The following is a 26,785-nucleotide window of genomic DNA, read 5'->3' on the forward strand; positions in this document are numbered from 1 at the left end:
GCACCATGGGGAGCAGAGCTTTCAGTCGCTCTGCTCCCAAACTCTGGAACTCTCTCCCCCCGGAAACATGGACTCTCTACCCCATTTCAAATCACAACTCAAAACCCATCTGTTCTAAATTGCATATTCCCTTTAATTGCCCACATCCATTTTTACTTTGTGTCACTCTTGTCTGTTGTTTTTATTTATTTTAAGTGTGATTTTAATTGTGTTTTTAATGCTCTGTAAGTGACCTTGAGTGTTGAGAAAGGCACTTTTTAAATAAAATGTATTATTATTATTATAATTCAAAATGGCTACCTCAAGACTACTTGAGACATTTCATGTGATACTGGGCTATACATGCAAACTTAACTTGACATCACACCTTTTAAGATTCATCTCATCATATAAAACCCAGTGATTTGGTGCTGAGCACATCCCAACGTGCGTTGGGATCATTGATCATTTTTGTCAAGGCTCTTTTTCTCTTCTGTCCCCACAGAGCTGGAATAAAGTAAACATATATGCAGGGTTTTTTAAACGTAGGAAAACGTGTGTCACATTCGACGTCTTGAACATGCCAGTGGTCATGAGCTGTGGATAGTGATATGAGATCACAGATGCAAGCAGCCAAAATGAGTTTCCTCCGTGGGGTGGCTGGGCTCAGCCTTAGAGATAGAGTAAGGAGCTGGGACATCTAGAGGAAGCTCAGAATAGAGCCGCTGCTCCTTCTCTTTGAACAGTGTCAGTTGAGGTGCTTCGGGCATCTGATCAGGATCCTCCTGGGCGCCTCCCATTAAAGATGTTCTGGGCACGTCCTACTGGTAGGAGACCCTAGGGTAGCCGCTTATCCAAAGCTGGGTTGCGGGGTCAGCAGGCTGAGCAAAGTATTCCACACATCCCTCTCCCCAGCAAAGCTTTCCAGCTCCTCCTGGGGGATTCTAAGCGTTCCCGGGCCAGATGAGATATGTAATCCCTCCAGCACGTTCTGGGTCTGCCCCATGGCCTAACGGGAGGCGCCCAGGATGATCCTGATCAGATGCCCGAACTTCCATAACTGACCCCTTTCAACACGAAGGAGCAGCGGCTCTACTCCGAGCTCCCTCTGAATATCCAAGCTCCTTACCCTATCTCTAAGGCACAGCGTCTGCATCACTGCAGACACCGCAGCAAACCGCCAATCCATCTCACACACCATTCTACCCTCACTCATGAACAAGACCCTGAGGTACTTGAACTCCCTCGCCTGGGGGGCAGTAACTTTCTCCCAACCCATTCCATATTCTGCTGCGTGCACCTTAACATGAGCCATCGTGATGGCACGAATACACAAACTCTTACAACCCTAAAATTAGGTGAGATGCATCTGACAATTTTTGTGAATTTCCTAAACAGATAATATGACAATCATGTCCACTACAATACACCTCGGAACTGCCCAGGTGTGGAGTAGAGAAAGTGTCCAGGATTTGAGCTTCAATCACAAGCTTCCGTATTCATTATTTACACAGCTTCACTCCATTTTCATGTGAAAAACTAAGTGCAACAAAGAGAGTGAATGGAGGAGAGACTGCACGTGTGCTGTTATTCCCAATTGCATAATTATTGCATCTTGCTGCTTTTTGTGACAGCAGGCTATTTCCCTCCAGCTTTGAGCGTAGACATTCAGAACAGCTATAAACACTTTACCTTAAAACGCAGTCGGATGGAACTTCAAACGAAGTGGTTTGTTTTAATTATAATAATTAAGATGAGTGCTGTGAAAGAAAAACACTTTCTTCTCTGACATGGTCTTAAAGTGCAACTGAGCATCAAAGCTCAGTAAAGGACTGCAGTCGCACTGCAGCTCCCAGGTTTCAGTGCTGTTGCTGAATAAGAGCTTGGAGTGCGAGAGTAACTTCCACACTGGACAGCTGGGTGCTGAGCTTAATTGTTCCCTAAGAATTAGGGAGCGGATGCCAGCAGCTTTGGAGTCTGAAGTTGACAGGTGACTAATGATCAGTAAGTGTGCGTTCTGTAAGCTCGGAGTAAAAGTGCTGCTCTTGCTCCTGCACACTTTGTCAAATCCAAAATGAGGCGAGGCTCTGGCGTGAAAAAGGATATTTGTATGCTGTCGGTGACACCTGCAGCTGTGTTAAAAGGTGGGTGCTACTACAGTAGCGTGCATATCAATGTCTCATTCAGGGGAAAGGTCAGATTGTGTAGCCGACAAATTCAAGATGAAAGAAGATTAGCATGGTGCTACAGAGGCCTTTTTGATAATGATGCTTCTGTTGAGAAGCTGTCAGCATTCCCATTTGATCTGATTAGTGTGTTGGCACCACTGATCAAAGAACAAGCCTCATTTGCACACTATCACTTTGCCTTTGAACCTCAGATGGTGAGAGTAAAATAATTTGGCGGATAGGGACGGTGCACAGCTCCTGACTCCGGCAGTGAATCACAGAGGGGTATTACAGATAACGTGGACACAACATAAAAGCCACAAATAAATTGCCCCCCAAACTTTGCTGCAGACTTTCAGGACAAAGACACAGGAGAAGAAAATTGAAATCGTGCCTGTGTAATGGAGTTGTTCTCACTTCTTCAGCGGGGATGGTGTGTTTCTGAGCGCCGACCCCCCTCCCACCTCCCTCCCTGTCAAGCCTTCAAGTACGAGAGACCACAAACCTCGGGAGGATTACTGTAATGCATTACCAATGTCAAACAAGTCTGAGATTAAACAAGTCATTTTCAGAGGGCTGTTAAACCACACAACTCACTCTGAGGGCTTTGATTCATAACTCATGCAGCTACTTTGCTGTACCTTGAGACACTTTGTTGAAGCCATGCCAAGGTTACAGTATATAGGGGAGAAAATGCAACGTCTGCAGTTTTATGCCATAAAATATATTCGGGTTCCCGCTGGTGTGTAGTGAATTTATTTTTCATCTGGCCTTCTTAACTTTTTTCTTCACACTGGACGAAGAGGTGTCCTGTCACAGAGTCCTTGAAAAGTGATCCACTCATTGTAAATCACTGATGAAACGCCAAAGACGTCCATTAAATCCAGTGTTCAGTGTCAGAGATGTTCAGTTTTATGCCATTCAGCACTTGCAACAGTGATGAAATGACTTTAAGAACCTTATAGTTCCGGAGGCATCAAAATGTAGTTTATGGGATTAATTCAGGGCAGTTGAGAGTTTTACAAAGTCAGTCAGCAAATGTAAAGTATGTACAGCAGTGACATTTAGCTGCTCGGCTCTGACATCCTCACATGGAAACACGGAGCTCAGCACTGCAGCGAGTGGTAACAGATTCAGAGCCTACAGGTGGATGCTGGGCTGGAGGTGAAGCAGAAGTGAGCCAGTGAGCATGGCAGCAAGAGACTGAGCAGAGTATACTGACTGTTTAGAATTCAAGACGATTAAAAGAACAAAAGGGCATGTACGGCTCAGAGTCCTACATCAAGTCAGCGAGCTGCAAAGAACGTGATTCATGGGTGAGATTATACCTTAATTTTATTTCAGGGTTTGGTTCTGGGTTAAACAAAGAACATGGCTTGGATGGTAGCTGTAGTTTTAGCCCTATGGATAGCCACTGTCCATAGCAGGCCATAATAGTGTTGCTGATTTTAATTAGAGTTTTGCTGCTTGGCTGGTTGATCTGATCGAGCAGGGTACCTTGGAGATAAAGACAATATCAAACCTCTGAACTTCTTTGTGTGATTTCACTGTGGATATGCAATAAATCATTTCTCCGACAGTAGATTCATCATTATGGGATAATCGTGTAGTTTTACATCAGATTTCTGACTTGAGACAAATTGATGAGCAACAGAATCTTTATTACATATAAATCCTGCCGTCCCCTGATGGAGCTCAGTCTCATTAGGTTTTTTTTTTTCCTCTGCCAACGACTGCACCAATACCTGAACATAATTTGGAAAAGTTGAGTCAAGCAATTAGTCGAATTGGATTTCTTTTTTCGCTGACGCAGCTCTGCTTTATTACAGGCTGATGAAAGAGGGATAGATTTTCACATAAAAATCTTATTTCTGCAGCAAACTAATGTTTCTACTCTTCATCGCTCGTATTTGTAAAAGATACAGACTGTGGTTTCTCTGTGCAGTCCTGAACTAATGTGTTTTGTTTTGTCTTTTTGGTGTTTCCATAGCGACAGCATGCCAAAGCGGATGGCTCTGATCTGCTTCCTGTCTCTGGTCATGCTGATGAGCGTCCTGGGAAACCTGCTGGTCATGGTGGCTGTCTGCAAGGACAGACAACTCAGGTGGGACAGAGCTTTCTTTCTTTCCTTTCTTTTCCATATACACTGCAATCTAATCAAAACTACCGAACACCATTACAATATATATATATTTTATTAATACTTTTGGGTCCCCTTGTGTTTAAGGGAGACAAAGATAGAAAGGATGTTTTCAAGAGAGGAAAAAATGTAAGAGAAGGCAAGACAGCTTTATTTGTATACATGGATTTTCTTCTTTCAAAATACACTTACGTTCTAACAGGAAATTTAACGTTTATTTGCAGTCTCTTTCAAAATAAAAGCACTATGTTGGTACAACATCTTATGGGAGGTGAACACCACTCTCTTGAGTGAAAGTCAGGGGTTGTTAGACCCATCCACCACCCCTCCCACTCCCTCTACTCAGACTTCCACCCCCTTAACTTCATGTTGTACCACCACATTTCCCCTCGACGCTGCCAGGCGCAGTTAAACAATAATGATGACCGACCGCGTGTCATGCCGACATGAAATAAAAGCTTTTTCGTCCATGTCTGACGCTGGAAGTGGGTGTTTGTTGGACCCACCCACCACCGCTCTCGCCCGCCTCACTTGACCTTTCGCGAACTTGGCTTTCGTCCTTGTCCCACCGCGTTTTCCCTGATGCTGCCAGGCGCCGTTAAACTATAATGACAGCCGGCCCCGTAACATGCCGACGTTAAAGAATTCCTTTTTCCATTGGTTTCTGGTGTTGCAAGTTGCTGCCCAAGCACTGGATTTCGACAACTTCGGAGTGAGACCAGGCTGTCTAACATCATCTGGGAGGTTATTCCAGGTTTGTGCTGCATGATGACAAAACGCTGCTTCACCATGTTTTGTTCTGACTCTTGGGACGGTCAGTTGGCCGGCTCCAGATGTCCTCAGGGTCCTAGAAGGTTCATATGTCACAAGCATGTCAGAGATATATTATACACAAAAAATTGAAATCAATTCTCTGAGTGACAGGTAGCCAGTATCAGGATTTTAGAACAGGAGTAATGAGGTCATATTTCCTAGTTTTTGTCAGGACCCTAACAGCAGCAATCTGAATGAGCTGAAGCTGCCGAACAGCTTGTTCTGAAAGTCCTACAAACAGACCGCTGCAGGAATCTAATCTACTGGAAATTAAAGCGTGGGTGAGCCTTTCAAGGTCTCGCTTTGACATTATTCCTTTGGTTGTAGCAATGTTTTTTAACTGGTAGTAGGCAGATGAAGTTACTCATTTGATGTGGCTGTGGAAATTTAAATCTGAGTCCAGGATAAAGGAGAAGTAGAGTGAGAGAACTGCAGTTAAGTAAAACATTAACTGCTTCTAAAACTGTAATTTAACGAAGTGGCTTCCTCCGACACTGAACACTGAACCACCACTGAATATACTGCAGCAGTGAAATTAAAGTATAAACCTGTTACTCACATACAGATAAAGGGTGGTTTTTCTGTGCACTGTGAAGCTAGATGACAAACGGGCAACAATGGCTGCAACACGGGCAGAGCTGGCAGGTCACTCTGAGGACAGCTGGTCATGTGGGAGCCGCTGTCACCGCAATGATTCATTCTTCCTCTCCTCTCCACCTTTTCTTTCTCTCTCACTTACTGTCTCTCTGATCGCTGGACTCTCCCTCTTTGTCTCTTTCTATCTCGTGACACCTGAGAGCTCAGGGTGACCTTTGTCCCCAGGATGTTGATATGATGTGTGTGTGTGTGTGTGTGTGTGTGGGTGGAGGATGAGTGCATGCCAAAAATAAGCAGGTGTGTGTCAGTTGTGTGTGCGCGCATGTGTAGCAATGAAGGTAATTGAAGTGATGTTTCATTTCTGTGTATATTCTGCGTGTGTGTATTTAAGAACACTGATGAGTGACAAAGTCACCGCTGTGATGTCTCACCTCCCTGAGGAGAGAACGATGGCACACCATCTTTGTTTCTCTCTGTCTCATTGTCTTTGCGTCCACTGGGAAACACACACACACACACACACACACACACACACACACACACACACACACACAGGCATCCACTGTCTTTATTCCTGGCACACATTAACTTTGATGCAAACACAAAAAACACACACACAAACACACCTGCTCAGTGGGAATGTCTCTGAGGTGACGGTGTTTGTGACAAAAAATGAAGTCTAACTCTGAACACATCATTACAACAACAAAACTGTTGAGTGTTGGCAGATCGGCCAGCAGAGAGTCAGCCTGTTATTTCACAGCATCAGTCAGACTGTCAGTTTTTATGTCAATCAATCATTAAAGCAACGTTCAGTCAGTATTTTTGAATTCACCTTAATTGTTTTATTGGTTAGGCTGGGTTATTGATTTTTGTAATTTAAACACACGCCTCTTCCCAGCAGATGTGCTCGGCCGCTCCCCTTAAAAATCCAAACAGAAGTTCCAGTGCGAGTTAAAAACAATGAGTCACGACACTCTGCCTCTGCAGTTGTTTTGAAACTTTGTTGGTAGAGCTTGTAAGGAGATGGCAGAAAGAGAGCTCCTGGTCGAGAGTAAAGGTAAAACAAACACTTTGGTTTCGTGGAGTCAGGCTTGAAACAAACTACAATCATGTGCACGATGTGTTACACGGTCGTAGCTGCACTACAAAGCAACACAAACAATTTGTTGTAGCACTTGAAGTCTACTCACAAAGAGATGTATGACAGAGAAATAAAATAACAAAAACAGTTAAAGCCTCTTTACTCCTGCTGCTGCATCAGCCTCATCACAGACATTTCAATATTGACATCACAGTAGCATTTATGTTGGTGTCTATTGCACTGTGATGGTGGGCCAGTTACTAAAAACCATTGAATATAGTTTACAGATATATTAATATTCTGTATGTTTGGTAGGCTACAGTAGTGGCAAGTGCACTGCAACATAGTTGGTGATACTTTTTTTTTCATGTTTTTATTTTTGTTTTCATATATTTCAAAAATTCACTTTTATTAATTAGGGTCCGGGCAGCTAAGCTGCCAGGACACTATTGTAATCCTAGGTATTCTTCTTCTTTCTTCTTCCGAGGAAATCCTACTTCCCATGGGTGAACACTCACCAAACTTAGCACAAAGGTCCAGTCTCATGCCAGATATCCTCAGCTGTAAACTCAAGCCAATAGTCCTGATGGTGGCGCTACAGCAAGCGTCTAAAGTTCAAAATTTTGAAAATTCATCACAAATCAACCATACGTGCTACAACTTCACAACTTTCATCAAACTGTAGCCCCAATACTGAAGAAACTTTTGTACATTTAAACCTGTTAAAAATTATGAAGTTCATCACTCTGTTTTTTTCAAAAACTGTAAAACTTCTTAAACCTATCTCCTCCCACAATTTTTGCTCAGTTGACACCAAACTTGCTACAGAGCATCTTCAGACTGTCCTACAAAAACTACGTTTCTCAGATTTTTGATTTATCAAAAATTGAGCCGACAGTGCATCAAAATGTTTGACTGTAAACAGTACTGTAAACATATACATGCAAATTCTTGCTAAATAAATGTTCAATGTTCATGAAAAAAGACAAAATTCTAGAGTCATGGTAGATGATATGTGGCAAATTTCAGAATTTTATCTCAAAAACTGAATTTTTGACAGCATTTTGAATTTTGCTCAATGTGAACAATTGGAGTCAATGTAAAAATGGCAATTTTAAACATCAGTTTTTCACTTATGGAGCAAATCAATCATTGTTACAAACAAATTACCAACATCTCCATGCTGTCTAGATGCAATATGTGTATTTTCAGATTTTTGTCTTAATAACTGATTTTTTTACAGTGGTTTGAAATCTGCTTTTCCATGCATGGACGGCAGCTAAACCTGCACGTCTGACTTAGTCAGTTTGTGAAGTTACACACAAATTATCACTGACTAATTAGCTCAGTGAGATAGGAATTGATTCTTAGTCTCAGGGGTTGTGAGTTCAAGCCTCAGCTGATGCAAAAGGCAGATTGTGTTGCTAAATTCCTAAATATCTTCCAATTCTTCTGCTTGTTGCTCAGAATTGCCTAAAAATGCCCAGACCCGACCCATCGCAGCAGCTATAATTTATAATTTATTATTATTAATTGAATTTAAAGATGAAAGACATCCAGTGTTAAAAAGTGTCTTTGTCGATCTCGTGTCAGTCTCCTCCTCCATGGTTGTGTGTTTCCTGTATTAGACAGCAATTAGCTTTCATATTAGTGACATACCTAATCCAGTATTCCGGCCGTAAATTTGAATCTCAGATTTTAGGAAAGTGCACAGACATCAACCCCTTCAGTAGAGGAGTGTGAAAGCACCTAGGCCTGTCGCGGTTAATTGCACGGTAAATTTAAAGGGAGACGGTAACTTTTCTGGCCGCGAGTGTTTGTTTTCCCCGTCTCTCTCCACCAAAGAGACTGGACGACAAGAGCGTTCACTACCGTGCATCGTCTGGCAGCCAGGTGAGTTGGTTCATTAGCGTAATGAACGGAGGGAAAGCTCTTGTCATCCAGTGTCTTTGTCTCTGTGGGGGAGGCGGAGCTATGGGCTATGTGCACAGACAGACACACACACACACACATACGCACAAACAGTGCGATCTGTGGGGGAGATGAGGTGGAGAAAAAAAAAGAGTTTTTGAGTGTTTTTTTTTCTTAATAGAGAGTCTATTTATAGTGAGTTGTTTTTGGTTGGGGTTTTTTTTCATGTGCAATTTTTGATAAGAGACAGAGTCCATTTATTGTTTTTGGTTGTTTGATTTTTTTTCTATTACATGCACTTTTTGTTAACAGGGACTGAGAGTCTATTTTTTGTATTCATAAGGTCTTTATTTGTTTATTTTGGTATTTTTACGTGTTATTTCGGATATTTAAATTTTCTTTTTTTGCATTCGTAAATATTCTTGTTAAATAAATGTTTATTTCTCTTTTAAAGGGTGTACTTGCATCAGTATGCCTTTATTATCATTATATAAGTTTAAAAAAATGGTCTAAAAACAGCAAAATTAAAAATGGTCTCAAAAGCACAATATGACGCAATATTATCGCTTACCGCAATAATTTCTGACACAATTAATCGCCCAGCAAAATCTGTTATCATGACAGTCCTAAAAGCACCTCCCTAGCGACAAACTGCACAGACACAAGTGAGTATGTTCAAGGTCAGACATCTGAGGAGACAAACAGGATAAAAGCACATTTTTTTGCCTTGAGGGGGCTTTAAACAGGAACACATCAGTGTTCATCAGTGTTTCAGGCTGAGTCCTCTCTGCCTTCATAAGGGTACCCCACCAATTTGGCGCTGCAGTCCTCGAACATTGACTGACTCACAATGGACACAAAGAAAGCAAATGTGGTGCAGCAGAAAAAAAGTGGAGGAGAGAGGAGTCTGAGCTGTCATCAAACACACACACAGACTGAGCTTACATATCTACAGCTAACATCTGCACAGACAGTCCAGCAGTCAGATTCATGCAGCATGAGAGGAAAATATGCTTCATAATTAGTGAGAACACACAGAGCCAAACAGCCAGTTAGGCATGCGATTAGAGTGAAATGTTGGTGATTTAGCAGAGACATGCTACATGTTAATGACACGGTTAGAAAGGGAAAGTCAAAATTTACATGACTACAAGTTGTCCTGGTGGAAACACTGGACAGCAGCAAAAGTCTGTGCAGCCTGCAGGAGTGGAGCTGCCAGACACATTTAGAGGCATTTCACACTTACACACACACACACACACACACACACACACACACACAGTCTTCCGCAGGGAGTTGACACCAGCAGAGGGTGATTCAGAGGGTGCCAAACCACTCATCAATAACCACCACACAAACACAACCCCTCTTACCAGCCACCTCTTGTTTCTCTTAGTGTGTCATGTCATGTGTGTGTGAACAAGGAACACACACACACACACACACACACACACACACATGCTGCCACACAGTCTGCACGCTGTTTATACTTGACATCGTGCTGCTGTAACTCCCTGACGATCTCCATCCAGCCAGATGCCAACTTATTCAGGGTCTTGTAGGGAAAAGAGGAAGTAACACATAGATAACTCTTCATTTCAAACTTTTAAATCAGCCATTCCTTGTTGTTGCTGCGCTTTTAACGCGAGCGTCAGGAGTATAATAGAAACAGGGTGTCCAATAAGAGTTGCACTCCAAATGGTGCACTGCAACGCGCTGCATCCTGCTGCATTGCTCACAGGCGATAAAGACAGTCCAATAGAAAATAATGCAACCAAACTGATTAAGTCACCGAAGCTCGCTCGTGTCACACTCAGTGTCACTCGGCTAAGATTCTTGAAGTACTGCAGTGTGCAGTGTACTTCCAGGGACCTTTCAGTCCCCACATTTAGCTGCAGAGTAAGTGCTCCTCGCTGTCATGCTGCTCTCTGGTACAGGCAGCTGCAGACCCAGACCCAGGTGAGTCTGAGTAATGCCTGATTTATGGTCCTGCGTTAAATCAACGACGTACCTACGTCGTAGGGTACGTGGCTACACAGGAGGCTCGCCCCTGGCATAGCCTGACGTGCACCTCCCAAAAAATGTAACTACACGTCGAGGCGACGCAGACCCAGCACAGACCGAGAGGGCTGTGATTGGTTTGCTTGGTAGCAACGCATTTCCGGTTCCATATTTCCAGATTGCGCCATCCCCGCCATCTTTAAACACCTTCTGTTGCGATGTAGATGTTGCAGTATTACATACTTTCTTTGACATCCAACAACTCCAACTCCAGAAAGATTCTCTCTCTCTCTGTCACCATTGTTCACTGTGACTGGAAAAGCCGGAAGCTAAACAAAGAATCAACTAGAGACGACCATTCAGGAAAGGAACGCAGCCCCCTACCGCTCTGGCGGTGAATTGCACCGCGACGAAATGGAGTGATGGAGAAGTTCGAAGGGTTCATGACGGCGTCATGGCAACGACGTAGGTATGCCGCAGGACCATAAATCAGGCTTAAGACGGAGGTAGCTGCTTGTTGTGTAAGACAGCTCGCAACAGCTAAACAGGATACAGTCATTGGCTTTTGTGTCATGTGTAGTGTCGGCAAGAAATGTTGCACAAGCGGTGTTTCCACCAAACCCTGTTTAAACTCTCAAACTCTGCATGGACAAAAGTAACAAATAATCGAATATTCGTGTAAAACAGCCAAATCTGATTCGACTGACATACCTCTGAGCGCAGGCCTAATTTTCATTTCGATCATGGGTGAACAGTTTTGGGATAGTGTGGTTGCTTTTGTTACTGTGATAAGTATCTATACATTTAAATTTATGATGATTTGTTTTTGCGGTTTTCTCAGAGCTCTCCCATGTACTGTTGGTTCTCCTTCAGATTGGTGCAGATGGATGAGAAAAGCCCTCCTCATGATATCAGACAAGGCACTGAGGCAGACACCACAGACTTCCACTTATCTTATTTTTCTGCAAAAAAGGGGAAACAGTTTTTTCGTTATTAAATCTACAGAGATGACTTTAAAGGAATTAAGAAAGTTTCACATTTCCATTAATTGCTGTTGTAATCTGGTATCACATGCTGACGCAGAGGCATTCACCACCTCAGGCGATAATTTACAAAAACAAAATTACTAATGCCTTTTATTGGCAGTGGAGCTGTTGTGTTGTTGCCTCCCCAGGGTCATTTAATTTACATGTTTTCAGCCCTGAAATTTCACCAGCTGGAGAAAAACCAACCAGCCGAACCGACCGTGGAGAGTGGACTAATCTGAACGCACGGGGCCTGTGTCAAATTAACATAGTTCAAACTAAAGTCCCAACACTTCTGGTACATGACAACATTTCAGCATCCCTATAATGAATCACTGTCGTGGTTATAATCACACTAATTAACTTCATAAAGTTTTCTCGCCCTGTTTGTAATGAAGGATTTAAAATATGACTTTCCTGTCGCTGTGCTCATCCCTCTTCTTCTCTGCTGTGTTTTCCTGTTAAATGCCCTCGTCTCTCCTCCTCTGCTTTCCGTATTATCCAGCAGACACGTGCGCGTCTGTAAATGACACCAGCCTCCCAGTGACACAATCCTTTTTAATAAAGTTTATTTATTCTTAGCACTTTAAGCTAAACACGGTCTGTCATCCTGACTAAACATGACGCCTCTGCTCTGAGCGTGTTAATGGCTTCTAAACTGTTCTGAATTACAGCCAACACTGCTGTGTGTATGTGTGTGTGTGTGTTTGAGGGTACAGTATCAAGTAAGTGTGTGTATATAAACCTTATCCTGCTACAGTGTGTGTGTGTGTGTGTGTGTGTGTGTGTGTGTGTGTGTGTGTACAGTATTTATGTGTTTCTGTGTGCTTTTATAAATCTATTCATGTGTTCTTCTGTGTTTCTGATGCATGCATGTGAATGTACAGTATATGTGTGTATGTGTGTACAGTATTCATGTGTTCTCGTGTGTGTTAGATGCATATACAGTATGGTAACGTGTGTGTCCATGTCCAACATGATTTACGCGTGCCCCACATGCAGCGGGCGGAGCAGGCAGCTTGTTGGTTCCAGCTCTAACAGCCTGTTTTAAGGGGCTGTTTGGGTTAGTGACAGGCAGATGGAAAACCCTCACAGCCATCCGCTCTTACCGAAGCTATTTATAGACCGCAGACCATCCACGCTGCAGAGAGCGTGGAGAACAGGCCAGCTGACTGACCCACTCTTTCACTGCAGGTTTGTCTGTGAATGCAAAGGTTTAACAACCAGGAGAAATCACCAAATTATCCTCATTCTCCATTTGACTGCCGACCTGTCAGGATGTATTTCTGGTGTGACAGCTTTACTGACTGATGATCAGCCTGTGACATCACTTTTAATCAGTAGTTGACCTTTAAAGTCAGGCTACTGGTCGCAAGTAAAAAGGGCTGAAACTAGAGCTTCAACAATCACTCGACTAGTTGTCAGCTGTTAAATTAATCACCAGCTAATTTGCTAATCACTTAACTGGTTTGAGTCATTTTTGTAAGAGTATTAGCATGCAGTATAAAATTGGCACAGATTGTGTGTGAGTGTGTGAGGGTGTGTGTGTGTGTGTGTGTGGAGGTTGTAAAAGAGAGCACAGCTGTGGGAGGAAGTAAATGTGTGTGTCTCAAAGATGAGTTTTAACAGCGTATTTCAGGTGATACTCACTGCCGTCATTGTGCTGCTGCACAGGTGATACTTAATACTCATTCACACAGCAGCTGCGACTCTGTATCTCTGCTCAGTCTCTCCACACTAATTCACTCTGCTCGTTCTGTTCTCACACACTGAGTGCTAATGATGGAGTTTATCTGCAGTTTGAAAAGAAGCCGTTAACTCACACACAAGAACATTCGGTCGCTCCCCTAAAACAGGTAGATATACAAGATATTACAGACTTTCAAATAGATAATAGATACTTGATGAACACTCACTGGCCACTTTATTAGGTACACCTTGCTAGTACCAGGTTGGGCCCTGTTTGCCTTTACGACTGCCTTAATTCCTCAGAGATTTCAGTCCATATTGACATGATGACATCACACAGCTGCTGCAGATTTGTCGGCTGCACATGATGAGAATCTCCTGTTCCGCCACATCCCAAAGGTGCTCTATTGGACTGAGATCTGGTGACTGTGGAGGCCATTGGAGTACAGTGAACTCATTGTCATGTTTGAGATGATGTGAGCTTTGTGACATGGTGCGTTATCCTGCTGGAAGTAGCCATCAGAAGATGGGTACACTGTGGTCATAAAGGGATGGACACGCTCAGCAACAATACTCAGGTAGGCTGTGGTGTTTAAACCATGCTCAGTTGGTACTAAGAAAACCTCCCCCACACCATTACATCACCAGCAGCAGCAGCCTGAACCCTTGATACAAGGCAGGATGGATCCATGCTTCCATCTGAATGTGGTTTTTCCAATCTTCTATTGTCCAGTTTTGGTGAGAAAACCCGTGTGAATTGTAGCCTCAGTTTCCTGTTGTTAGCTGACAGGAGTGGCACCTGGTGTGGTCTTCTGCTGCTGTAGCCCATCTGCTTCAAGGCTGGACAAGGTGTTGTTGCTTCAGAGATGCTCTTCTGCACACCTTGGTTGGAACCAGTGCTTATTTGACTTCCTGTTGCCTTTCTATCATCTTGAACCAGTCTGGCCATTCTCCTCTGACCTCTGGCATCAACAAGGCATTTTGGCTCACTGGATATTTTCTCTTTTTGGGACCATCCTCTGTAAACCCTAGAGATGGTTGTGTGTGAAAATCCCAGTAAATACTCAGACCAGCCCGTCTGGCACCAACAACCATGCCACGTTCAAAGTCACTTAAATCACCTTTCTTCATCATTCTGATGCTCAGTTTGAACTTCAGCAGCTCGTCTTCACCATGTCTACATGACTAAATGCATTGAGCTGTTGCCATGTGATTGGCTGATTAGCTATTTGCATTAACAGAACAACAGAAAGAGAACATAAAGCACTTAAATTCAGTGTGACATGACTTACCACTGTCCCTCCCTGAATTTGCTATTAATCAGATCCCTGTCACAAAGGTAAAATATGTCTCGAGGTCCATTTTATTGTAATTGTCTTTTTTTTATACCAGTAATACTTTGTAGTATCAGCACGGCCCTCGTCCGTGACAGCTGTATTACTAAGATGAAGAAAAGCACCTTTTATCAGTGAGAAAGGGATAAAAACTTTGCAGGCTGTTAGTTACAGCAATCAAGGTGGGCTCAGTCCTTGAGTCTCTGTTATATCCTGATGTTCAACCTATTTGCAGAATGAATCTACCTTAATCTCGTTCTGTCTCTCTGTGGTTTTACCTCATTTCAAGTTTGTATGTGCTTGGGGAGACATGAGTGTCTGATGACTTCTCGCAACTTTTTCACTTTCACAACTCTGCAGTCTTTCTCCTCCTACTCCAGGGAATGTGAAGATTTATCTCTCCTCTTCCCTCTCGATTTTGTTGTTGTTGTTCTCCAGGAATCCATTGTTTTGTGAATAATGGAACCAATATTTGATTTCCGTTTTTTCTCTTTGCCGATGCTGAAAGACAAACTTGGAACTTTTTCCTGCCTGAGTCTGTTTGCTTTGATTGCTGAGATGTTAAAGTTCACTGAGTAGTTTTATCTGCTTTCCACAAGATTTTCCAGCCTGGCTGCAGATATTTGCTCCTGTTCTGCTACAAGAGCATCAGTTAGGCCCAGCATTGGTGTTTGCTGATAAGGTCTGCGTCACATTTGGCGCCTCAGTTCATAAAGTGTTGGATGAGGTTGAAGTCAGGACTCTGTACAGACCAGTGAAGTTCGTCACACCAAACTGGGAGTACCAGTTTATTATGGAGCCGGCCTCGGGCACAGAGGCACGTCATGTTGGAACAGGAAAGGGGTAAAAACAAACTGGGAAAAAAAACAATGTATAGACTCACACAAAGGTCATTTCTCTCAATAATCTCTTATGACCCAGTCATAAGTGTGGGTGGTGTCTGTGTCTGCAGAGAACCTGACCTCTGCCTGTATTTTCATATTAATTTGGTTTGTGCGGGATGTTTCTAGGTATCAGACTTTGGGTCGTGGTTTGTAGCCCCCAGCCAATAGCATGAAGTCATGAAATGATGCCAGCTGCAGGTTTCTGTGTCTGGTAGGGCTGACCCCAAAAATTCGAAGCTTCGAAGCTTCGTTCGATGGCACAGGATTTGATTGTGAAAAAATGGTTTTTTGGGGTTTTTTTTTTCGTTTTTTGGTGGGAGGCCTTAAACACAACACTAACCCCCACCAGTCCAATACTGACAACGAGCGCACTCAGAGCTGGCAGGCATGTCCAAGAGGTCATCAGATGTGTGGTTGCACTTTAAAATATACCCCGACAACCCCCAGAAAGCAGAGTGCCAGATTTGCCAAAAGCGATTGGCATATCACAACTCAACAACAAATTTGGGAAATCACTTGAAAAACGTAAGTAGTAATTAAAAAAGAAAAAATCTCCGACAAGGAAATAGAAAGCCTGACGCACAATGGAGACCTGCTATTATCCTGCTTGAACACAGACGACTAAATTCTTTCAACGATGTGACTCAAAATAATGATAAAATAGATTTTATTGATGTAAAATATGCATTCTCCAGTTCCACCGTTCTGCTCTGAGTCTGGTGTCAGAGACACTTCTGATGCTCTGAGTTGTGCATCTGTTTGATTGTGCTGCAGTGTGTGCTGAGGGTTTTAATTTAGTGTTCAATCAAAAGTTAAACACTACTTATCACCGACCATTAGTGTTTTTTTGTCTGTGAATATTTTTATCTTAATTCTAGTGTTGGAAAACTACGTTTTTTCCATATATTTTTTCGGCGTCGTCGAATGCTTTGAATTAAATACGTTCAGAGCTCCGAAGCTTCGAATGTCCATAAATGGATTCGAAGGTCAGCCCTAGTGTCTGGCTAACAGTGCGCGAGGATGAGCCAAACACAAACACACACAGAGCAGGAAAGGCAAGCGGACCGGATGAACAACATGTTGTCACCCCAAGTCATCACATATTTGTCAGTGGCCTGTCATGTCTACATATTACATGCCAGGTATCCTTCTACATCTGCTGTCGATGTTCCGTGCTCTACCAACGTAGGACAGCGACAAAAGCACTTGGTTAGGTTTAGAAAAAAACATGGTTTGGCTCTACATTTATACGGGAAGTGAACAGCGGGCTCCCAGGTGAAAGTCCAGGGTCTGTTGGACCCATCCACCACCACTCCCCCCATCCTATAGGGACTTTCTAGTTTCTTATGTCACGTCATTACTGGCAGCGTTATAACCTGGCGCCAGCCCACTGGCGTATCATACCGCCGCAGCAGGTACCATCTGGCTACGTTATGAACTGACGTTGCCCGTCTATGTATCATACTGCTGCAACAGGTGCCATCTGGCCCACCAATGACATATAACACTGTGAAAGGTTACATCCAGCTGCATAACAGACAAAGCGGTGGGATTCGATGAATTCTGAATGAGAATGGGCTGGGATGAAGCCTGTGCTTTAGCTGAATTCAACCAAAATTCGGCAATGCAGCAGCGTCCTGCAGGGCTGTGCAGGGATGTGGGTGTGTTTGTTTTCAACCAAGGAAGGTAACTACCATGAAACAATCTGAAAACAACATTTTATTTCTCTGATTCATTGCTTTGTTATCGTCAACGCAACATCGTTGACAGCCACTGCTCTCTCAGTCTCGTTGAGCTGCGGAGGAGGGGCCGAGTTTGAATGTTGTGTTTACAAACAAGTGACAAATCCTGCAGAACATGCCTTTAAGATTTTCCCCGCATGGAACGAAAAGATGTAGCCCAAACCACGAAAATCTATCCTGAGTGAAAAATTATTTAGTAATGTAACCAAATAATTTTTAGTCCAGTGGTCCATAATCTTCAAACGTATGTTATGTACTCTGGCAGGTGTGTCTGGTCCCCCTCCCATTCAAAAAGATTTCCACCTGAACAATCACAACCATTTATCCTTTATGGGAGGTGTTTGAGATGATGACTGACAGCTTAAGGGGCCTTTGTCCATAACGCAAAATACATGATGATGTCATTTCTAGTTTGTGCACTGTCACCCTGGGAGCACGACAGCAAGCATGAACCTAGCTTATCAAAGAGGAGCGCCCTTCAGGCATTGAGGAAGACGACCAACATGGCTGCAGCTGATGTGGAACTTTCCGTTGAAGAACTATGTTTCAAATTCTGATGGCAAAAACAGCATCACTGGTTCACAGACATTTGTCAGTCGGTCAGTGCAAGGCCACAAATTTTGTTGCTTTGATTGGTTGAAGTTCTTCCCAATTACGTCCAGAGGTGTTTTGATAACACCTCTTGAATATTAACCGAGAGGTTCCAGACTTATTCCCATTTGCAAATTGGTCTGTTGATGTCAGGCACTCACTTGCTTTTTGGAGCTTTCAACAGTTTCACTTTCTTCTTCAGCAAATGGCACTGACTCAGGTGTCGTCAAGGGTGGAACTTTGGTCACGACTAAAATGGATTTGGCATAAACGAATTATCTTTTGTAATGCAACAGCGATTCCCGTCAGCTGTTTGAGAACATAGGTAAATAAACATAATTCATTTTTTTCTAAGTTTTGAGAGTTGCTGAGCAGTGAGTGGGCTGTTACTGCAGCTTATGTCGGCTCTACTCATTATCATGAAAACACTCTTGTCAGTATGCAAATATGATGTGAGAAATATGCTCACAAGCTGTTTGTCAAACTATGCCCAATATTTATTTAACAAATGTGATTCAATTAATATGAATTTGAGTTTACTAAATGACAGACACTCACAAACCAACTCCTGTTTATTTTAATGGACGTTTTAATTGAAACGTGTTCATGAGGCTTTTCCTTTACAATACATCACAATTCATATAAATAAACTGCTGCTCTTTGTGTTTTGTTTCCATGATTATAACAAGGACCTCTCAGGAGCTGCTGTGTTGTTTTCTATAATTGCTTGTCAGGGATCTCTCCATCATCATCATCATCATCATCATCATCATCATCATCATCAGCCCCCCCCTACAATAAACACTTTATACAAAAACAACACAGTTGTTATTTGCTGTTGCTGCTCTAATTGTTTTTTACATACAACTGCCAATCGCTCTCCTGCTGTCTCTCAGTTTCAGTTACGTGTGACTCAGCATCGCTGAAAAAAGCATTTAGTCATTTTAATAATTCACATTTACACCTACCTAAAAGAATAATTTCTGATACTTGTTAATCTAAACTCTCCTCTCACATCTTTCCCTCCATCAGGAAAATCAAGACCAACTACTTCATCGTGTCCTTGGCGTTTGCCGACCTGCTGGTGTCGGTGCTGGTGATGCCTTTTGGTGCCATCGAGCTGGTCCACCAGCACTGGATCTACGGCGAGACCTTCTGCCTGGTCCGGACCTCGCTGGACGTCCTGCTGACCACCGCGTCCATACTGCACCTGTGCTGCATCGCCCTGGACAGGTCAGTGTTTGTGCATGTGGCTTTGATTTGGTATGAAATAACCAACCAAATCTACACAGATTCATATAGCTCATGAATACTTACAGTGTTTTTTCACCACTAAACAGAGCTTTTCCAAAATGGCCCCCACAATGTGCATCCTAATACACTGACTGGCTGTTAGACAGGAAATAATGTGTAGCGTAAAACTGGCAGCAAAGTACAGAACAAGGACAGGAAATGAAGCTAGTGGAAGAAAATTACATTTTGGAAAAATAAAATCGACTTAAAAAAGTTCTATACTTCCTCTTCAGACACCACAAATTCACTTTATGGAAAGGTGTTCTAATTTAACACAAAAAAACACATTTACCAATTAAATTTTACTTTTTGTTGGTCGTTAAATGCAAAAACAATAACACAACTGTAAGGGCATGGTCGAATTGCGATTGCAGGTGAGTGACTGTCACCTACCGAGGCGACATTTGTGCTGAATGTGGGCATTGCCTGATCTTACGGACAATGGCAGACAGCTTACCATTTGTTTGAAGACGTCTAGCTGTCTCAGATGCAGGTGCGTTGGAAAATATAACTTGGGTCTTTGAAAAGAAAATACAGCACGCTGCTCTTGCTCAGCTTCGCAATTTATTAGGAACCCTAACCTCTGGTCCTGCTGGACCTTCGTCAAGAGGAAGATTCTTGATGAAGGTCCAATAGGAGCGAGATGTTAGAAATACTTGCCATAAAATACCACAAAATAAAATGCTATCAGTACATTTTTCATTCTCTTACGCCCCATGCTTGTCTCCCGACTCACTGCCAGTCAATTTTTTTTAATGGCCAGTATGATGCAATAATGGCTCATTAGACACGGCCACCATGAGTGTCTCTTCCACACACATTTCTTTGCTTTTGGTTGAAGCTTCACCGGTCAAAGTTCGCCATAGTCGTACTCCATGCGATGCGAGATATGAAAGTCTTTTCGCTGTAGATTTCACAGGAATTTCCGGTGTTGTGCTCAACAGAATCACACCACCGCACTGACATGAAATACTGTTCATCTGCAGCGTTACATTAGCCAGACATAAGGCCTTGACATACGCTGTGATTCTTTGTGCACATTACAGTAGTGTCACTCTTGTAATGAGTTATGATGTAGTGATGGAGTCAGATCTACTGTGAACTTGTGAAGATGAGTTACTTCAGGTTAAAGGTCAGGATTGACAGTACATCAAGGCTCACATTATCAGCTGCCACGTTCACAAAGCCTTGTTTTTTACTTTAATGGTTTTCCTTTTATATGGAGAAGACAGAGAAGTTACCTGCAAACTAAACAAAGCTACAGCTTTCTCCTTCAACTCATCATTCAACATGTTGTGTGCAAACCCCTGAAAAAGCTTCATTAGTAGAACACTTACTGTACAAAAATCACCCTCATCTTTCTCAGCACCACATAAAGTTGTTCCAGGGCTGAAACATTACAGTGAGTCTTTGATAAGTCGGAGTGTGTATGAGTAGCAGCAGAGTGATGTTACCTGATTCGAGCAATGTCTTTCACTTTGACAGCTTTGATATTAACTGGAGGGACTGATAGCACGGACTGTGTGAGGATGTAGGCATAATGCATTCTTTTTATTGCCTCTGCAGGCAGACTGATGGAGCTCATTTGAACACAGAGGAGAAAAAAAACAACACTTTACAGCATTTACAGCACCCGACAAATTCCAGCACTGCAGCGGACATAAACATAACAGACAATTCAAACTGCAAGAGAGCACTGTAAAAGTTATTCATTCCGGCTCTCTGATGCAGCCTGCGCACGTATAATGTTTACGTATCAGTGTAAATCATGCTCAATAAGAACTCTAGTGTCTGATTGGTTCACTTTTGGTCTCCTAGGAGGTGAACTATCCTATCAGCTGGCAAAAGCGTGCTCGTTCATTTGGGCTTATTGGCTCACAAGCTAGAGAGCAGTTTTTGGACACTGACTCTTTTCAGCAAGTGTGTGGCGTTGGAGAGTGTACCATCAGATTACTGCAGCACTCTGGGCACTGTTGCCAACCTGGAGGATTTCTTGCTGGATTTAGCAACTTTTTAGACCCTTGTAGTGGCTTTGTTTCTAAAAGGCAACCAGTGACAAATCTAGCAACTTATTCAGACCATCGAGAAAATGGCGAGAAATTCAAATATAGTAAATTATGAATCCTTCCCATACATGCTGCTCAGTAACAGTCTACGGCTCCTCTTCCAACCACGCCAGGCGTCGCCTCCTCCTCTTGCGCTGTGTGCAGGCAGTCAGCTGACACAACCACAAAGGTTTTTGCAAATAAATACACAATTACATCACCAATATTCAAATGAATGTATTGCATCATTAGGCAACTTTTAGCGACTTTTTGAGCTTGTGCTAGCAACACTGATTCTGGAAAGAACTTTGAGGACTGGCAAATAATCAATTTAACACCACTTGCTAGCTAGTTAGCCGCTTGCAATGGGTTAGCTTGGTAGCAGGTTAGCCTGCTAGGTCTATGACTGTGGTGCTTACTGCTTTACTCATTATCTGCGAAGACTGTAATGGATGTAGCTACCATGACTTCACCCACTGGTTTGTGGACTCCTGTTTTGAAGCTGCAGGTTTTGCATTTTGGCTGTTGCCATCTTGGATTTTTGGAGCCAGAAGTGGCCATATTAGGACGAGAGGGTGAAGCTGTGGAGGATGGATCTGACTCATAGACTATGTGACGGCGTGCAGGCAGTTATTTTGAGAAGCTATGCCCTTAATTATGTCTAAATTTAAGCCTAAATAACACATAAACAGGTGAGTTATTTTTTTTAAAACAAATCACCCCCATACAGTTGTCATGAACTGGGAAATCAGCTATAGAGACTAAAACTGTTTCTTTGTACCATGCTGTAAACCAACCCAGTCTCACTCGAAAGCAGCCAAAATCCAAAACATCCCTTCACATCGGCATACTACGCAGCCATGCCCGGCAGCGTCAGGGGCAAATACGACCAACAACAACGAACGTTAAGGCAGCAGAAGTCCAAGTAGGGCGGGTGGGACAGGTGGTGGATGGGTCCAGCAACCACAGACTTTCACCCAAGAGCCTGCTGTTTAAGATTATAAAGCCATACCCTGTTCATTCTTCCTTAACCCTTCTTCAAGGAAAAAAAAACACGATTTGCAGTGTTGTACCAAACATTTATTTTGAAAGACACTGTATGCAAACTGTACATTTCTGTGAAAACAGGAGTGTATATTGAGAACAGACAATGCATGTAACAGGCAGAACTTGTCATGGCGTCCCAGAACGTCAACAACCAACACACCCAGGGTACCTTGCATGTTATATCTCAACATGGAAAGTCCATGACCAAACACAGATAAGTGACAGGTGAGAGTGATTGAGAGTGTTGTGTGAAAACGTTTATTTCTGCTGGAAAGTTGGGCAAGTTAACGTGGGGGTCTATGAGGATTGACTTACTTCTAGAGCCGGCCTCAAGTGGTCATTAGAGGAACTGCATTTTTTTGTCACTTCAGCATGGGCGTCATTTTTCAGCCCCGGACATTACTGCTTAATTACCTACAGTAGTTAGCTCTCTAACTAACATAATACAGCACTTTGCACTTACAGTCATTCCTGAAAATATTGAGGGCCAGCTAGTCAGTAAACAAACTGTGACTTGGTTGGGATTATTTTTCTGTTGCTCACAGAATACTGTTGGAATTTGTTGTGAGCTGAGGGTGAGGCTGGCAGCCTGTGTTGTGAGATAGTCAGACCAGACAGGGTGAGCCTTATCATGCAGACAGCTGGATTAAACTTCACCTTAACCAGACGATGCCCAGTTTGAAACAGGTGTGAGGAAAAGTCAGTTTTCTCGCTGTTTCTTAACTTCTCAAGCTGATTTGTGTTCAGTGTCTTTTTACATACTGCAATATTGGAATTAGGAGTGAATGATGTTCAAGAAACTTTATGTATCGGAAGTCTCTCAGAGTCAGAGTTCATGAAAAATGTATTTGGCCCTCGGGGATTTCGACACTGACTATATGGGAATGTAAAGATATAACAAGTTTTGTGTAACATTTAGAGACACTGGCACCAACCTGGCTGTGTGCTGGGAGAGTATTGTGCTGTGATCATCTGATTCGTTCTGTGTATCACTTAGTAATGATATATCCACAGTAAGAATATGAAGAATGCAGGGAGGACCTATACGACCCCTCGCTGCAGTATGTAGGCTATACTGTAGTAATGATGCAGGTTGAATGCAAAGTAGACGTCTAATGGCCGTGCCCATTATTCTGCTCCATCTCACACGTATGTACATGTGTTTTTATACTTGCACAAACACAAGAGAATTTTCCAAATTACACAACCCAAAGATGCAAAGCTCAGCAGCAGCCAAGGAGGAAATGGTTTCTTCATTCAATTATCTGGCCGGAGGAGCTTTGTACTCTTCTATACATCCAGCTGCCTCCGCATCCTGGAGCAGCACAGCTTCCATTACCAATTCATAGTGAGGCAATCGCCCTTCATTACCCCCAAGTTCCCGGTGTCCCCGGTGAATCATATCACATCTCCTGTAGGCTGTATCCTTCCTTCTCCACTTACTTTGATTGCCTGCTCCATGTGATGTTGATTTTTCTCTCAAGAACAATAGTGCAGATGTCTCCAACTTCTCCTTTGTTTTAACTGCTTTTCACTTGTAATGGGGCTGAAAAATAAACTGAAGTACATTCAAGTGTTGTGTTTACTCTTTGTGGACTTAAGCGAGATTTATACTTCAGCATCAAATTGACGCCGTACCTACAGCATAGGCTCTGCATGGACAGAGAGTCTAAATTATCACCTACGCTGTAGCCTGACGTGCACCTCCCCAGAGATGTACACGTCGCAGCAATGCAGACTTCCTGTCTGTTTTTGTAAGCTGAAACCATTTCCCTCAGTGGAAACAAAGCTTTTATTTACTTTAATTTCACTGATTTGAAACAATAAAACAAAAAAAAAGCCTCCATGCAATTTCAAGTCCTGTGTGTGATTTATCCTGGCTTCATATGAGCAGAGGAAATCTCCGCTAGTCACTAGGCTAATGTATACAATGTAAAATGCCATAGGCTTGTGCTAATAACATTAGCATGTTGTATTTGTTTGGAAAACATGTTTAGTATAAGACAGTTGTTTTGTCAGTGAACCTTGTGAGTTGTAATGGAGCTGAATTGTGTAACGTTACCTTTGTTAAATGTTGCTGTTGTCCCTGGCTTCATATGAGTAGAGGAAAAGTCTGCTAGTTACTAGGCTAGTTTATACAATGTAAAATGCCATGGGCTTGTGCTAAAAACATTAGCATGTTGTATTTGTGGGGAAAATGTGCGCATATAATGCTGTGCATTATAATGCTGATTTGTGTACTTGTGTTTGAAATTGTCTCTATTAAGTCATATTTAATGTGTGTTTAATGTGTGTTTAATGTGTGTTTTCAATCAACTAAACTTTACAGCACTTCACAGAAACCCTGCTGCAGACTAGTGTTTTGGAGGTGTAACTGCAGAGTGACACAAACACACCACTGCACAAGTATAAATTCTCACAACACCATAGGCCACGTGCGTAGGCTCTGCACAGAGCTGATGCATAACTATAAATTCAACTTTATATGTCTTATTTTGTAAAATGGCTCATTATGGTATCAAATGTATCTTAACAACATATCCCACCAAAAAACACACACTACAGTTTGTGTGGTATTCTACGAATTATTGCCCCATGAATAACGCCACATCCAAGTTAGGTTTAGGCAAGTAAAACTATATGGTTGTGATTTTGAGAAATAAACATGGTGAGGATGTATCTTAAAATGATTCAGAGTTCAAACAGGCATCTCCTGGGGTAAAGTCCAAGGTTTTGTGACCCATCCACCCCAACCCGCCTACTTACAAGACTCATGACTGCTCCCTTGTTTACTCCCGTCAGTGCATTGGTCACCTGATTGCAGCCTTCTAAAATTGTTATGCGCAAATTACTGGCTCATGATTATGAGGGATATGTACAAAGTTGGGTGCATTATATTTGTTACTCATTCTACATGGCAGAAGTGCATTTATATTAGGGTGTGTACAACTTCACTTTCTGAGTTAAATGGTGTGTACTCTGGACGCAGAGTAAGGTGCAAGAGGAAAGGGGTTGTGTTTAGTCCCTTAAATGATAGGTGTTTTGAAAATTCAACCAATCAGAGGGGCATCTCCCACTACCTTTAAAAGATCTCGTAGAGGTCCTGCACCTTATTCACTGCTACTTACATGTTGAAATTTGCACACTGGAGAAGTGAGCGGATTTCTGCTGAGAGTAACGCAGCAAGATCATTTATTAATTAAATTATTTGCTGTAATAAGAGACACTCAATGAAAAGAAAAATGATAGCCTTTGACCACAGTCATGCTTTCTTAATACATTAATATGAGCTGGTTAATTAAAATGGCGGTCTGGTAATTTGATAAATTAGTGTAAGAACAGGTGTAGTGAAGTAGACCAACAGCATCTGTGTAACAGACTCAGTGCTTGTAGAACATCACGCTGTAATTACAGCCGCTCAGGCTATCTGAGAATCTCATCATGTTTTTGGTTGTATGTGAAAAGCAACAGACAGACAGACAGACAGAGAGCATGGAGGTCTGTGCTCGTGTAAAACTGCAGGATGAGACCAAGAATTAATGAAACTGTCACTCAGTCAGATGCAGCAACATGCAAGAGCGAGTCTGGAGTCCCATATGAAAGAAAAGCCCAGATTAACTGCTTCTCTAAGTGTGTGTGTGTGTGTGTGTGTGTGTGTGTGTGTGTGTGTGTGTGTGTGTGTGTGTGTTCTGCTGCATCTTCTAAAATCCAACAAACACAAACATACAAACACCCACATTGTGCAGAACAACAGAAACAAAGGCACTAAAGATTAAAACAAGTCTTGGCAGATTTAACACTGGATTTGTTGGTAATCCTTTTTCATTACCATAACTTGAAACCATAACTTCTCTTCTGTGTTTACGGTTTCATCTGCCAGGGTGAGATTAAAGCTTTTCACTGTGACACACAAACAAAGACTTATGGATTTAGAGTGCAGAGACAGAAAGAGCTTGTTTTCATGCAAAATTATTTTTTTAACCTTTTTTAACCAGGGAGCATTTCGACATGTCATCAACCCAGGTTGACAAATACAGACGCTTTCTCACACCTTTCAGAGTGTGACATCAACAAGTGATAAGCTAGTACACTATTATCAATTTATATATCTGTTCCACCAACTACATTATCTGTATCTATACTCAGACTAAAACTCAGGGCTACAACCAGAAGTGGGTGTGGCCTCATCAGTAGTTATTTTCAGCCTGAAATTGATATGGGTTGATCAGAAGTTGCCATGTCTTTTATTTATTAGAAAACTACTGACAGAACAATCTCAAGATTGAGCGTCACTTCTGATCACTGGAATAGAGATTCAACACAGCTAACCAAGTGAGGAGTTTCCTTTATCAAAAGTATATTGACACAGTTTATTTGAATGATACTCGTACTCGTAAAAGGGGAATGTTACCCATAGTGGATATGTTGAAGTATGTAGCTAA

The 26,785-nt window shown here is 42.4% G+C and overlaps 1 protein-coding gene across 3 annotated transcripts in view; it reads left to right on the forward strand.

The window, feature by feature from the left end:
- The window catches only part of htr4 (5-hydroxytryptamine receptor 4), a 297,439-nt gene that overhangs the window by 149,148 nt on the left and 121,506 nt on the right, over window positions 1-26,785 (forward strand). For all 3 annotated transcript variants that reach the window (XM_049586445.1, XM_049586444.1, XM_049586443.1), the window contains exons 3-4: window positions 4,138-4,251; window positions 18,991-19,191. In XM_049586445.1, the coding sequence (XP_049442402.1) occupies window positions 4,138-4,251; window positions 18,991-19,191 (315 nt within the window). The remainder of the gene's footprint in view (window positions 1-4,137; window positions 4,252-18,990; window positions 19,192-26,785) is intronic.

This window comes from Epinephelus fuscoguttatus, linkage group LG9 (genome assembly GCF_011397635.1).
Source record: "Epinephelus fuscoguttatus linkage group LG9, E.fuscoguttatus.final_Chr_v1".
Lineage (NCBI taxonomy): Eukaryota > Metazoa > Chordata > Actinopteri > Perciformes > Serranidae > Epinephelus > Epinephelus fuscoguttatus.